This window comes from Pipistrellus kuhlii, unplaced genomic scaffold, assembly GCF_014108245.1.
Source record: "Pipistrellus kuhlii isolate mPipKuh1 unplaced genomic scaffold, mPipKuh1.p scaffold_m20_p_25, whole genome shotgun sequence".
Lineage (NCBI taxonomy): Eukaryota > Metazoa > Chordata > Mammalia > Chiroptera > Vespertilionidae > Pipistrellus > Pipistrellus kuhlii.
Window position 1 is genome coordinate 7,407,689 of NW_023425524.1, and position 15,843 is coordinate 7,423,531.

Consider the following 15,843-nt stretch of genomic DNA (forward strand, 5'->3'; position numbering starts at 1 on the left):
TCTTCGTTTTCTATCAGCATTCTCCTTTGCTTCTCCTTTCAAATAATGGTGACTGGCGACTCAAATGAGAAATGTGTTCAGGTGTTAAAAATTCTGTTATTTTAATAATCTTTGCTTTGTATTAAAAAAAAAAATACGAGATTTGCTATCTTGATGAGGCACTCAAAGTCAGCAGTTTGAAGCAACACCGTTATTTTGATTCCTGGAACAGCAGAGTTAAAAAATGATCTTTTGCTGCCCTGCTGGAATGGCTCAGTTGGTTGAGTGTTATCTCATGAACCGAAGGGTTGCCGGTTCAATTCCCGGTCACGGCACATACCTGGTTGCAGGTTTGATCCCTGCGTTGTGAGCATATAGAAGGCAACTGATTGATGTTTCTCTCTCACATTGATGTTTCTCTCTGCCTCTCTCTCTCTAAGCATGTCCTCAAGTGACATTTAAAAAAAAAAAAAAAAAAAGATGCTTTGCTATAAGGAAGTAGGCAAGGAAATAATGCTCAGACCACAATTTATCCCACTGCTTTGCTCCACACAGTCACGTAACGCATCAGACACCTCTGAGCTGCCAGACAATTTAAGGCTGAACGTGACTGAAATGCACATGGGACGCTCTTCAGTCCCAGGGTCTCCCTCTGGTGTCTACTCCATCTGAGACACAATCGCAAGGCTGCTCCGGAGTAATAGCTGCTCTCCCTGCCTCTGTTGTTTCTCCCCCCTCTGTCCTCACTCAGCCAGAGTGTGATCACAGCGCACCCCTGCCTCACACCCTACACTGGCTCCCTGTTTCGGGAACAAGTCCTTAGAAATAGCTGCATGTCCTGGCCCCTGCCTGCACCTCCTGTCTCTTCTTTCCTCTGTCCCCCCTCCTCCAAGTGCTCACTTCATCCCACAATGTGCATACCCAGCCCCCAGTCCGGCCAGAGCTGTTGCAGTTTTTCAGCGGCTCCTGGCTGGCTCTCCTCCCTGGGTCTTTGCATGATTACCCACTTCACTGGTAGCAGTGTCCTGCTGGTGCCTTCTGTGGCCAATTAAACTGCATTTTTTTTTAATTTAAAATATATTTTATTGACTTTTTACAGAGAGGAAGAGAGAGGGATAGAGAGTTAGAAACATCAATGAAGAGAAACATGCCTCTTGCACACCCCCTACTGGGCATGTGCCTGCAACCAAGGTACATGCCCTTGACCGGAATCGAACCTAGGACCCTTCAGTCCGCAGGCCAAGGCTTTATCCACTGAGCCAAACCTGTTTCGGCCAATTACACCTCATCCTAATCCTCTAATTTTTTTAAGCTTCCTGAAGCCCTCCCTCTCCAGCTCCCATCCTACCCACCTGTATGATAGCAGGAGTTGAGCCCATTTTAGTATTTACCATACTATGGTGGTTGTTTTTTATTAGTGTTTTAAAAACATATTTTTACTTATTTCAGAGAGGAAGGGAGTGAGAGAGAAACATCCATGAGGAGAAAGAATCATTGATTGATTGCCTCCTGCACAGCCCATACTGAGGATCAAACCTTGACCTCCTAGCTCATAAGTCAACCACTGAGACACACCAGCAGAGCTACCATACTATTATATATACACACACACACACACACACACACACACACACATATTTCAGAAAAGAGAGAAAGAAACATCAATTATGATAATATTGATCAGTTGACTCCTGCACACCCCACAGTGGTGATCAAGCCCACAACCCAGGCATGTGCCCTGACTGGGACTTGAACTATGACCTCCTGGTTCCATAGGTTGGCGCTCAATCACTGAGCCATCCCAGCTGGCACCACACCGTTTTACTTGTTCTCTCTTGTCTGTTTTCCTCACTAGACCAGTGGTTGGCAAAGTACGGCTCGCAAACCACATGCATCTCTTTGGCCCCCTGAGTGTGGCTCTTCCACATAATACCACGTGTGGGTGCACACGTACAGTGAGATTGAAACTTCGAGGTCCATGTGCAGAAGTCGGATTTTGGCTCTCAAAGGAAATTCCAATCGCTGTACTGCTGATATTTGGCTCTGTTGACTAATGGGTTTGTCAGGAACTCTTTGAAGGTGTGGTCTTAGCTCGAGTCTCTATACTGATGCCCTTTTGTGCTTAGCTCTTCGGGTAAGTCATATTTCACTGTGGTGCTCAGTGAAGCAGAGAGAAATAATTTCCTCTTGGAAATATGTGTGATGCCTCTTAGTGTCTTGCATCCATGATGAAGGCGGGGCTTCTGCATCCTAGTCCTCTTATGTGTTCTATCCCGTTATTTCTACATTCGCCCCAAAGAACATAGCCTGTTGGCAGTAAACGGCGCGTGGTTTATGTCTCGGACGTGGAAGACATCGTGCTTTCCACTCATTTGATTGTTTTATTTTATTATCGTCAATAATTATAAAACTAAATTAAATTATTGGCTGACATAGTGATTATCTTATCCCATTCTCTCTCTCTTTTTAAAAAAATTTTTTTTTTTATTTATTTCAGAGAGGAAGAGGGAGAGACATAGAAACATCAATGATGAGAAAGAATCATTGATCGGCTGCCTCTTGCATGCCCCACATTGGGGATCGAGCCCACAATCCAGGCATGTGCCCTTGACCAGAATCGAACCCTAGACCCTTCAGTCTAGATCACATGTGTCAAACACAAGGCCCGCGGGCCAAATCCGTCCCGCCAGGCCTTGCAATGTGGCCCGCACCGCGCTGTCATCACTGCACTCCGCTGCGTTTCCATCACAATGACAGTTTATGACTGTTCAGTAAACCATTCGGCCCGCGATTTAGGCTGGATTTTAGATTTTGGCCCCTTCTCTGATTGAGTTCGACACCCCTAGTCTAGATAGACCCATGCTCTATCCACTGAGCAAAACCTTCTAGGGCCCATTCTCTTCTTTGAATCAGTAGATAGGAGGCTCCTTATGCCTGTGAGGATATTTAGTACTTTCTTTGAACTGTTAGTTCATTCGTTCGTTCGTTCGTTCGTTCATTCATTCATCAGATGCTTGTTTTTACCACACAGTTGTGTGCCAGGCAACAGTCCAGGCTCTTGAGGTAAGTCAGTGACCAACCAAAGGGCTCTGTTCTGGCACCTGCATTCCAGGTGAACTGTATGTTCTCATCTCCCCTGGGGGTCTGTGACCGCCTTGAAGCAGGAGATGAGATGTATTTGTGAGCTTTTCAGTGCTTTTCAAAGGTAAATCTTATTTAAGGATTATAAAGGAAGACACTGCTAACAGATGTCATTGTAGAAGGAAGGGACCCCATAACATATAAGAAAAATGGGAAGGAGGAGAACTAACTTGGGATTTGGCTGTTAGGATAGATAATGTAGGTATTAAGGGATGAACACACACACACACACACACACACACACACACACATCATTGAAATTAGACTCGTGTTACTTTTCAACCTGTTATTTCTCTGCCTCCCTGATCAAGTAAGAGATTAAAGCATAGAAATCCAAACTGTGGACTTTTGTTAGAATTGGGTAGGCCTAAATTTCCTGGCTACGCCCCTTGATAACTGGGGAACTTGGGACACATTATATAACCTCTCCAGGCCTCAGTTTCCTCATTTATAAAGTAAGGTTTATAAGAAAGTTGTGTGAGGATTAAATAAAAGAGCACATGTGAGGAGTTTAGCTTATGGTAAATATTAATAAATAATAGGTTGCTAAAATTGTTAGTCCTTTAAGGTAGGGATTTTTTCCGTCCTATTTGAATGAAGAACCCCAAAATTAAAAGCATGAAGTTATTTGTCCGAGGACACATAGGTCATAAGAGATCGATGCCACCCTCTGACCCTCCAGCTCTGGGAGTGTTCTGCCTCTCAAGATGTAATTTTCCAAGAACACAAGAAGAACCAACTGCAAATGGTATATGCCAGTGGTTGGTAAACTCGTAAGTCAGCAGAGCCAAATAGCAACAGTACAACAATTGAAATTTCTTTGGAGAGCCAAATTTTTTAAACTTACACTTCTAATGCCATTTTCTTCAAAATAGACTCGTCCAAGCCGTGGTATTTTGTGGAAGAGCCACACTCAAGGGGTCAAAGAGCCGCATGTGGCTCACGAGCCATAGTTTGCCAACAACTGGTATATGCAATTATTTTAAAAAATAATCACAAAAAACAAAAATCCACAAAACTTTGAGCAGATATTTAATTCCATGTCTGAGTAGAGTTGCTTCCCATAGAAGGTGAGCAATTTTGAAAGTACTTTCTGCGTATTCTGAGTAAAGAAGTCAATATGTTGAAGATAGTAGGAGCTACTGGTGAGCTACTGGCACACAGATTCATATGCAGGGCCACTATGTGTGTGTGTGTGTGTGTGTGTGTGTGTGTGTGTATACACGCATTACTCCTAGACTGTTATAAAATGGTTTCCCATCCAGCCAGTGTAGGTTAGTGGTTGAGTGTCAACCTATGAACCAAGAGATCATGGTTCAATTCCCGGTCAGGGCACATGCCCAGGTTGTGAGCTCCATCCCCAGTGTGGGACATGTGGAAATAGCTGACCAGGGTTCTCTCTCATCATTTGATGTTTCTCTCTCTCCATCTCCCTTCCTCTCTGAAGTCAATAAAAATATATTTTAACAAAAAATAGGTTTCCCTAAATCAAAATATTTCAATTTCACTTCTGCCTTTATATCCCTTAAAACATGACCTTTGAGCAGATTTCGAATTACTTAGGATCCTCTTTTATTTTCAACTATAACAGGACAGGTTTTGATTAAACAGATCTGAGATTCCCTTTCAATTTTAGCCTTTTAAGGTTTCATAGGAAATCTGCTAAGTCAGAACAAACCTGCAAGGAGAGAAGGCAACATAGAAGGAAGGGAGAGGAAGGAGGTAGGAGAGCAAACATGTGCCGAGTTTTCTGCCTTGAAAAATACAACGTGTAGTTTCAAATAGAGTGAACGTTGAAGAAATAGAAGTTGATGTGAGCTCAACACTTGTTGGTAGAACATTCCTTGAGGTTGTTTTATTGGGAGACAGCAACCGAATTCCAAACGTCGATGGGAGACTGACAAAGGGGCGTCCCTATGTCAGTTGCCTCCGTGTCATTATTAACCCTGCCTCCTTCTCCCTATCCAGATGATATTGGTTTTAACAACGCATCTTTTTTTTTTAATTTGTTTTATTTTATTGATTTTCCACAAAGAGGAAGGGAGAGGGATAGAGAGCTAGAAACATCGCTGAGAGAGAATCATCGATCAGCTGCCTCTTGCACACCCCCCACTGAGGATGTGCCCACAACCAAGGTACATGCCCTTGACCAGAATCGAACCTGGGACCTTTCAGTCTGCAGGCCGATGCTCTATCCACTGAGCCAAACCGGGTTTGGCTTATGGTCACCCAGTTATTAGGGATCACAGAGCCCGTGTCTCCCTGCCTGTACCTCCAGTTAAATGGGGTCTGAGTGGGGGTGTTACTCCGTGGAAGCCCACGATGCTCTCAGCGCCAGCTGCCTGTACCCCCAGCTGTCAAGCCACGAGAGCCGCTTCTCTCAGCCACTCTGCAAACATAGTGTTTGCCTCCTCATCTAAGACTTGCACAGGCCCTCCGGCCCCACTTTAAGACTCCAGCCGCCCCTCCCTCCACCCCACCCCCGTCCCCCTTGCTCAGGGCAGAAGGACAGCCTTTCAAGAAGCTCTTGCTGCCCGTTTCCTATGCACCAGGTGCCCAGGATTGAGCTGGGCTCAGGGGACAGAGACAACGATGACAAAGAAGGCAGACGTGCCAAAACCGGTGTGGCTCAGTGGATAGAGCATCGGCCTGCGGACTGAAAGGTCCCAGGTTCCATTCCAGTCAAGGGCATGTACCTTGGTTGCAGGCACATCCCCAGTGGGGGGGCGTGCAAGAGGCAGCTGATCGATGATTCTCTCTCATCGATGTTTCTAACTCTCTATCCCTCTCTCTTCCTCTTCGTAAAAAAAAAAAATCAATAAAATATATATATATATGTGGTGTTTTGGTTTTTGGGTTTGTTTTTTTTAAAGGAAAACAGAGAGAGACACGTGCAGTGATCCGTGGCCGGAAAGCACATGGTGTGTGTGCCGAAACCGGTTTGGCTCAGTAGATAGAGCGTCGGCCTGCAAACTGAAAGGTCCTGGGTTCGATTCCGGTCAAGAGCATGTACATTGGTTACGGGCACATCCCCTGGTGGGGGTGGGGGGGGTGCAGGAGGCAGCTGGTTGATGTATCTCTCTCATCGATATTTCTAGCTCTCTATCCCTTTCCCTTCCTCTCTGTGAAAAATCAATAAAAATATATTTTAAAAAAGAAAGAAAGAAAGCACATGGTGTGACTAGGGAGGAAAGCGTATGTCCATTTGACAAATGCAGTGGGAGTTTGGATGGAGGTGAGGCCAGGCCTTGGAGCACATCCAAGGGGGTGATGTCATTGGAAACACCGGAAAGGCTCACATGAGGGAGGAACCCTGGTGGATCCTCCTGGGTGAGCCGTGGGTGTGTTTTCCTTCTGGAATTTTCCACCACCCCACTGCCACCCGGGATGACCGGCCTCGGTGCCGGCTTTCCTTATGCGGCTCTGTAATTAGAAGCCAGCCAATGGAGGTCCCACAGCGGTCCATGCACCAGTGGACACACTTTAGGAATTGTTTATTTCCGGTTTGGCAGAGGCCAGGCCATCAGTATCTCAGTCAGTGAACGGAAGTAGCGTGGAGGAGAGGGGCCCACAGGGGGATGGGTGCTGGGAAGAGCTAAGAGGAAACCCTCCTCTCTCTCACCCAGATTTAGTATGAAGAACCAACCTAATGTGTGAGTGTGCGTGTGTGGGGGAGTTGGACATGTGTGTGTGTGTGTGAGCATGTGCATGAGCATGTGTGTGTGTGAGTGGGCTCATGTATGTAAGCATGTGTGAGTATGTGTATGTGAGCTTGGGTGTGCGTGTGTATGTGAGCATGTGCATGAGCATGTGTGTGTGTGAGTGGGCTCATGTATGTAAGCATGTGTGAGTATGTGTATGCGAGCTTGGGTGTGTGTGTGTATGTGAGTGTGTGTCTGAGTGTGTGAGTATGTGTGTGTATGTGAGTGTGTGAGTGTGTGTACGTAAGCATTGTGAGTGTGTATGTGAGCTTGGGTGTGTATGTGTATGTAAATGTGTGAGTGAGTATGTGAATGTATGTATATGTGAGCATGTGTGTGTAAGCATGCATGAGTGTGTAAACATGTGTGAGTGTGTGAGCTTGTGTGTGTGTGTGTGAGTGTGTGTGTGTGAGAGAGCACATATGTGTGTGTGCACTCACCCAGTGTCAGCATCCAGTGTCTCCTGCCATTAAGTTCTTTGCATCCTCAGGTTCTAGTTATTCAGGAAGTTTCTCTCTTCAGGAGCCACTGTGATTGGAGCGGGACCATCAGGCCCAATGGACGGTCACCGTCCAATCACAGAGGGCGGGTGCAATCACAGAGGGCGGGTGCAATCACAGAGGGCGGGTCCAATCACAGAGGGCGGGTCCAATCACAGAGGGCGGGTGCAATCACAGAGGGCGGATCCAATCACAGAGGGCGGGTCCAATCACAGAGGGCGGGTCCAATCACAGAGGGCGGGTCCAATCAATCACAGAGGGCGGGTCCAATCACAGAGGGCGGGTGCAATCACAGAGGGCGGGTCCAATCACAGGGGGCGGGTCCAATCACAGAGGGCGGGTCCAATCACAGAGGGCGGATCCAATCACAGAGGGCGGGTCCAATCACAGAGGGCGGGTCCAATCACAAAGGGCGGGCGATAGTCTCTAGAGTTTACCAAGTGCCTAAGCCTGCAGTTTCTCTCCGTGTGACCCAGAGGGGATTTTATTATGAAGTGCTGGGCAAGTTACTCATTTCATACATGTTCACATGACGTGGCTGATATGTGAGAATATTCCACAAAACATGCGTGTGGGGCCGCAGAATCTTTGACTTGCCTCTAGAATCTGGATAGATGCTCTGCCGTTACGTTTGAGCTTCCGTTTTCATTTGGGAGGAAGTAGAAGCGGCCTGCAGAGCTTCGTTCCAGAATCCCAGACTGCATACCCTGAGCCTGCTGTTCCTTCAGCTCCAGGGTCTTTGGGAAATAGGAACCAGGCATCAGAGAAAAGACTCGCCAGGGCTACACAACATGACGAATGCTAAAGCAGCCCTGGCCCGTGTGGCTCAGTGGATAGAGCATCGGCCGGCGGACCAAAAGGTCCCGGGTTCGATTCCAGTCAAGGGCACGTCCCTCGGTTGCAGGCTCCTCCCAGGCCTGGGCTCTGGTCAGGGCTCATGCCGGAGGCAACCAGTTGTGCTTCTCTCACATCGATGTTTCTCTCTGCCTCTCCCTCTCTTCTACTCTCTTTAAACATCCATGGAAAATATCCTCGGGTTGAAGATTCAAGAAAAAGTATGGCAGAAGGTGTTCGTGTTTCAAGGTTACAAAATACCATCCCTCAGGTGTCACGATTTTTTGATGTTGATAGTTGAGTCCTGAGTCCATTTGGGTGGACAGGATGTATTCGCATTGCCTGAAAGGTCCTTCGGATTTCCCCCCTAATTGCGGGGGCAGGAGGGAGGGGGGGATGGGTGGTGGGGGGAGTGGAAAGACTATTGTTTCTTTTCTTTCTTTTTTTAAAAATATATTTTATTGATTTTTTGCAGAGAGGAAGAGAGAGGGATAGAGAGTCAGAAACATCGATGACAGAGAATCAACCATCAGCTGCCTCTTGCACACCCCCTACTGGGGACGTGCCTGCAACCAAGGTCCATGCCCTTGACCGGAATCGAACCTGGGACCCTTCAGTCCTCAGGCCGACGCTCTATCCACTGAGCCACACCGCTTTTGGCAAGACTATTGTTTCTTAGGCTGAACGATTTCCTGCATCTCAGCTCCCTGTGGCCCTGGAGGGGTCGGGGGGACGGGGGTGCAGGCGTGCATCTGTAGACTGAACCCCGCCTCCTCCCTGCCCCGCAGACTGGAAAAAGAGAGCATTCAGCAGAGCCTCAGCAGCGAAGCCAAGGCCCAAGCCCTTCAGGCCCAGCAAAGGCAGCAGGAGCTGACGCAGAAGATGCAGCAAATGGAGGCCCAGCATGACAGGACCGGTAGGTGGGGGGCCGGGGGGGCCGATGGGGGGGGGGGGCGCAGAGCCGGCCGGCGCCCGCCAGCCGGGCCCACGCCTCACTGTGAAATGACATCAGGAACACCTGTAACCTTTGGCTGGCCGAAGGGAGCAGATGCTCCCCGCCCCGGAGACTCCGGATTACATATTAGTTAGCGTTTAAAAGTGAACGCGGGAAGCGGTGCCCACGGTCTGGTTGATTTCGGAGTGCTGCTCTCACATCTGCTGCACCATCTGGATTATGAGTTTATTTACCTGTGTGCGAGGGACGGAAAAGCTGAGCGGGACCACAACAAAGCGGAGACACAAAGGGCGGCTCGCTGTTGGCCCGGCTCGGCGGGCACACATGCCGCGGAGAGAAAATAGCATCCGAGGCGCCGCGGGGAGCGCTCCGAGCTCCCCCCGTTAAAGGTCCCCCGAATAGCACGGAGCGGCCCCCGCAGAACGCGCATTAGAGCGCCCCTAACAGCCTAATGAGTCCGCGTCCCCATCCAAACCGGGGAAGAGCCCTCGCCATTAATCGGCTCTTAATTCACGGTCGCAGCTGGATGCCATTCAGCGGCTCCAAATGGAATCCGTTCCTTTATTTAATCTTTGCGGCTTCTAACATTTTTAGCATTTGCACGGCCACCCCTGCCTCCTTCCCTCCCAGGCGCGGGCGATGTTTAATCCGTTGCATTCTTCAAGTTCTCACAACCGCTGCTGCAATGCACGGATCCGGGGCATCAAGGCATCCGCCACAGCTGGCGGCTCGGCTAAAAATTGCCATCTCTCATCCTCATCGCGTTGGCACGATCCTGCAGGCCCAGTTGGCCGGCAACTCCTTACCTTTGATTTGAAAGTAAAATTGCACTTGGAAACTGGCCCTGTGTGACTCGGGCCTTCCTGTCACTTGCGAGTTGTGTGTTCGCAGACTGTGGTGTCAGTCACAACAAGGCGGCCACACTCATTATCATTCCACGTCACAGACCCCAGGCCGATGGTCCCCGCAAGACAGAAGTTCCATCGATCCGCCTCTTGCAGGAAAAGGTGGCTTACTCCCCAGTGCTTTTGATTTATTTTGCTCAAAGAGCTTTCTGCTAAAATGGAAAAGAAACGGAAGCCTCACACTTAAAGGCAATTTTCACCTGATTTAATGTCCACTGCGTCTGATGGCCCGGTCCAAATCTTACTGCCCCTTCTAAGAGGAAACATCGCTAACGCGTCCTTCATTGAATAATCTCTTTACTTACGAAGAGGTAAACGTTGCATTGAGTCACGCAATTTCCTCCAGCAACGTAATAGAGACTTCCTCCTAACAGCATTTGTCCAGATAAAAATGAAAAGTCACCAGACTTTTTAGATGTTTTCCATGAAAAGAAAGAAAGGAAGAAGTTGGGGGCTACGTTATGGCTTGCCTCCACTACTGGCAGGATCCTCGGGCTCAGAGAGTTGGGCAGATCTGCGAGCATATAAGATTATGTCTCTGTTAGAATAAGGTGACCAGGTGTCCCGCTTTTGGCGGGACAGTCCCTATTTTTAACAGTTTGTCCCACGTCCCTCGGCGTTTTAAAACAGTTCCGATTTTTGGAAAATCGGGACTGTCCCGCCAAAAGCGGGAGGTCTGGTCACCTTATGTTAGGACCATCTTAACACTTCCTCTTAGATTGCACAAAAGTCCCACACTCGCTTCAGTTTCTTTGACCAGATCTTCAGTGAAGCTCATACTGTTGACAGTGAAATCAAATGACACATCTCACCTTCATAAGGACAAAGGTTGAGAGGGTGGGTAATGGGATATCTGAGCAAACAGGGGACATCAAGCATGAATGTCAGCATAAATGGAGTTCCTCAATACCTCCTGATTGTCATAATTTTGGACACTTTACAGTAAAATTGTCCAAATAGAAAATACCATAGCTTGCGTATGGCAAGATAGAAGCCTATAGGGCTCCACCGGGGTATTGGGTAATCTGGTAACATGTTGAAACATTACACCACGCTGGTGTGATCAGAAATGTTTCTGGTGAGTAATGATTCGAAAAGTAGATGTCTCCCAAGATTCAGAGTCTCACCAGGTGGGCGGCCCTTTGACTGAGGACATTGAACGTGACCTCGTAGCATATGGGATGTGGGTAGCGTCTTAGCGCGTTTACTGTCTACATATGGAAGCACTGCAGAGCCACAGCCATAAACATCTCCTGTTGGTGGGGGGGTTATTGTTATTTCTAGAAAGTGAACAGTACTCACTGCTGACCTCCCAGAATGCATTTTTGACCAAGTTAAAGGAAGAGTGCTCTACGTTAGCCAAGAAACTGGAACAAATCTCTCAGAAGAGCAGGTAGGTGCTATTATATAATACTTCCCGAGCGCTGTTGGTTTAAATTCTGTAACTTTTCTTTAAAAAAGACAGCATTTCCACTATTTTACAGTCGAATGTCTGTTCATAGTTTTACTCTTTTGTTTTTCATACATATTTTTGTTGATTTCAGAGAGGAAGGGAGAGAGAGACATCAATGATGAGAGAGAATCATTGATCGGCTGCCTCCTGCACGTCCCCTCCTGGGGACCAAACCCATAACCCATGCTTGTGCCCTGATTGGGAATCAAACCTCGACCTCCTGGTTCATAGGTTGATGCTCAACTCACTGAGCCGCACCGGCTGGGCAATCACCTTTATTTTACTCAATGATGGCCCCAAAGCACCAAACGAGAACTGCTGGCAATTCAGACATGCCACAGAGAAGCTGTAAGTGCTTCCTTTAACAGAAAGGGAACCACAGTCTAATGAGGCATTTTGAGAGATGAGGAAAGTGAAAGAGACCACAGTCACGTGGCTTTTATTATAGGATATTGTTATAATTATTTTATTTTATAATAGTTATTATCCATCCCTTACTGTGCCCAACGTATAAATTAAATTTTATCAAAGGTCTGAATGTACACGAAGAAAAAGATTTTTTAAGCATCCACTGGGGTTTTAGAATATATCCCCATGGGTAAGGTCGGACTCCTATGTATGGCGATATGTTTCCTGGGAAAATACTTTCTCTGTATGAATATCTTCTTAGTTGTCCACACAGATACCTGGGTGTTTGTTTTTTTTTCTTGTAATTATGAATTTGTGCTGTTATTTGACTTTCGTAATGGTTAGGATCGAAAACTGGGAAATTTCACAACACAAAGGGCAAGATGGCAAACTTCTAACAATGGATGCAGACGAGCCAAGCAGTTTTCAGGCCTTACGTTGTTATGTGTGACATTTTCATCCATCACCACAGTTCTCTTTACACACACACACACACACACACACACACACACACACACACACACACACACACACACACGCCACTTTTAGGTCCAAAAATAATAGTTGAAAGGTGATACTTTGTAATAAATAAGCTAAAACCATCCTTTCCTTCTCTTTCTAAAAATATTTTATTTTAATGAGATAGCCGGCATGCATTTTATATGGACGCTACTCCTTTAGAAACGCACTGATTGGGATCTTATTGAAATTTTCCCGCACACTTTCTCATCGGATTATCTCCATGAATGATTTCATATTCCACATTGTAACAAGCCTGAGTTCCCACCTCAGCTCTGACAAGAACTGTTATCTCAGAGAAGTTTATTTGACCTGTTTGAGCAGTGGTTCTCTCTTGTAAACGAGCGCTATTGGACAGCATCCTTTGAATTGAACTATCAAAGGCAACATTCACGTAACTAGCTAGATATCAAATGTGACATTACACTATAACCTAAGGCAGTGGTCGGCAAACTCATTAGTCAACAGAGCCAAATATCAACAGCACAACGATTGAAATTGCTTTTGAGAGCCACATTGTTTAAACTTAACCTTCTTTTAACGCCACTTCTTCAAAATAGATTCACTCAGGACATGGTATTTTGTGGAAGAGCCACACTCAAGGGGCCAAAGAGCTTCCTGTGGCTTGCGAGCCACGGTTTGCCGACCACTGACCTAAGGAGAAAGTGACCTGCATATCTTAGCTTCTGTGTTTTTCTGAAACTCACTTAGATGTGCACAGAGCAAGCGATCTGGCCCAGCAAGCTTGTCTACTGACTCAGGTGTCTCATTCAGAAAGGTTTCTGGGTGGATCAGAGCATCTGATCACGCTGAGCCCGACCTCCACCAGTGAGCTGACTTAGCGTTAGAATCCCCACCCTTGCCGAAACCGGTTTGGCTCAGTGGATAGAGCATCCGTCTGTGGACTGAAAGGTCCCAGGTTCGAATCTGGTCTAGGGCATGTACCTTGGTTGCGGGCACATCCCCAGTAGGGGGTGTGCAAGAGGCAGCTGATTGATGATTCTCTCTCATCGATGTTTCTAACTTTCTATCCCTCTCTCTTCCTCTCTGTAAAAAATCAATTATAGATATAGATATATAATAGATATAGATACAGATATAGATATATAGATGTAGATGTAGATATAGATATAGATATAGATATAGTTATATATGATAGATATATATAGATATATATAGATTTTTTTTTTGATTTTTTTTTTAAGAATCCCCACCCCTGGTCTTTGGGGCAGTGTGGAGGCTTATGATTTCAGTTCTCTCTGCCTTCAGGCAGGCAGAGGCTCCTACAGCCACTGAGAACCGCACTGGCATGTGCTCCTTCTCAGCAAATACCAATTATGGATCTCAGAGAGGAAGGGAGAGGGAGAGAGAGAGAAACATCAATGATGAGAGGGAATCGTTGATCGGCTGCCTCCCGCACGCCCCCACCCTGGGGATGGAACCCACAACCCGGGCATGGGCCCTGACCGGGAATTGAACCCTGACCTCCTGGTTCACAGGTGGACGCTCAACCACTGAGCCACATTGGCCGGGCTGCAGATACGAATTTAATATCTTGTTTGGGTAGGGGAAGGCTCAGGACCCACAATGCCAGCTATTTTCAGGAAGTCTGACAAGGAAACACACGTGATTTTGTCATAAAATATCAACAGGAGCTCTTCCTGACCAGAAATGTTTGATTTGCCTCACATAAATCTAAGCATAAGTAATTGTTAGGAACAAACCAACTGAATTATATGATTTAAGAAAAATTGTATTGCTCTGGGATTTGCAATATCATATTTTAAGATTGCTTTGTGGTTGATTATTGATTATAGGTATTGCTGATTCCAGAACCGAAGATCTTTCTTACAAGTGCAGTATTTTATTTTATTTTTTTTAAATATATTTCTTTATTGATTTCAGAGAGAAAGGGAGAGGGAAAGAGAGAGAGAAACATCAATGATGAGAGAGAATCATTGATGGGCTGCCTCCTGCACTCCCCCTACTGGGGATCGAGCCCACAACCCGGGCATGTGCCCTTGACTGGAATCGAAGCTGGGACCCTCCAGTCTACAGGCCGGCACTCTATCCACTGAGCCAAACTGGCGAGGGCTTGTTCCTTTAAAAAACTTTAAAAGGCTTCTCAGCTTTATAAAATACGTATCTCATGTGTCTCATAAAAATATAATACACAGCCGAACCGGTTTGGCTCAATAGATAGAGCGTCGGTTTGGGGACAGAAAGGTCCCGGGTTCGATTCCGGTCAAGGGCATGTACCTTGGTTGCGGGCATATCTCCAGTGGCGGGTGTGCAAGAGGCAGCTGATTGATGACTCTCTCTCATCGATGTTTCTAACTCTCTCTCTCCCTTCCTCTCTGTACAATATCAATAAAATATATTGTTTAAAAAAAGAATATAGTACACAGGGAAAATTGTGATTTTTAGAGTTATTTTTTTGTTTGTTTGTTTACTCTTAAATTTCTCTATCCAGCCTCATTCCCCCTGGCTTGATGTAAAGACTATGAGATTTTCAAAATCCATGCAAAATATAACGTTCCATTTTGATACTGCTTTCTGCTTTGAAACCACCCTTAAAACTTGAAGAGCTCGGAGTGTTCCTTTTGAAATAAAAATTATAAACTTACTAAACTCCCTAAACTTCAGGGATAAGCCATTTCCTCTGAACTCTGAGGTGAGATCTTAGAGTGTTGTTTGGAACTCAGTCTCCAGAATGACTATTTGAACCATGTGGTACATTCAATCCAAGTTTGCTTCTGATTTCTACGGTAAGATTTTTCCTGAAAGCAGGTGTATTTAATTCCGTGCCTACCAACAGCTGAAAGCACATTTTTATTGCTGTCTTTTCTTAGTGGCATCTCTCTGAGAGTTTCATGTTATCCAGAATCCCACATTACACCGATGATGGGTTCCTTCCATGAGAAATAAGCTTTCTCTTTACTCACAGACCTGGTCACGTGACTGGAGCCGGTGCAGAATGAGTAGGAAAGTGACAGCTGGGGCCAGCAGGGCCTGTACACTCTGCCTCTCTACCCCATCCTCACAGGGAGGCGTTCAGAAGCGGTTCCCACATGCCTACGTGCGTGTGTGGTGCATGTGTGCATGTGTGTGTGTGTGCTTGTGCATGCATGTGTGTGTGCGCGCATGTGCATGCATGTGTGTGGTGTGAGCGTGTGTCTGGTGTGTGTGTTTCTCCCAATAGTGGTGCGGATTGCTTCTGTTCTCTGAAGCCCTGTCATTAGCACCTTGCATATTCCACGCTGCTGCTGCTGTTGCAGGTCCCTAATCCGGGGCCTGTGACTGGCACGTCTGGGGCATTCTGTCTCGCCGTGTTTGACGGCCAGACAGGAGAATCCGTCGTTTCCTTTCCATTAACACCAGGCAGACATTCTGGCTGATGCTCCCCGAAGCTCAGATACCCTCAGCTCCCCTCCCCCTTGGTTCCCCA

General features: G+C 46.6%; 1 protein-coding gene across 5 annotated transcripts in view; it reads left to right on the top strand.

Moving 5' to 3' along the window:
- The window catches only part of SDCCAG8 (SHH signaling and ciliogenesis regulator SDCCAG8), a 188,166-nt gene that overhangs the window by 103,128 nt on the left and 69,195 nt on the right, over positions 1 to 15,843 (top strand). For 3 of the 5 annotated variants that reach the window (XM_036453530.2, XM_045587127.1, XM_045587128.1), the window contains exons 14-15: positions 8,944 to 9,071; positions 11,300 to 11,408. In XM_036453530.2, the coding sequence (XP_036309423.1) occupies positions 8,944 to 9,071; positions 11,300 to 11,408 (237 nt within the window). The remainder of the gene's footprint in view (positions 1 to 8,943; positions 9,072 to 11,299; positions 11,409 to 15,843) is intronic. The other 2 variants (XR_006742625.1, XR_006742626.1) reach the window with 1 other exon arrangement.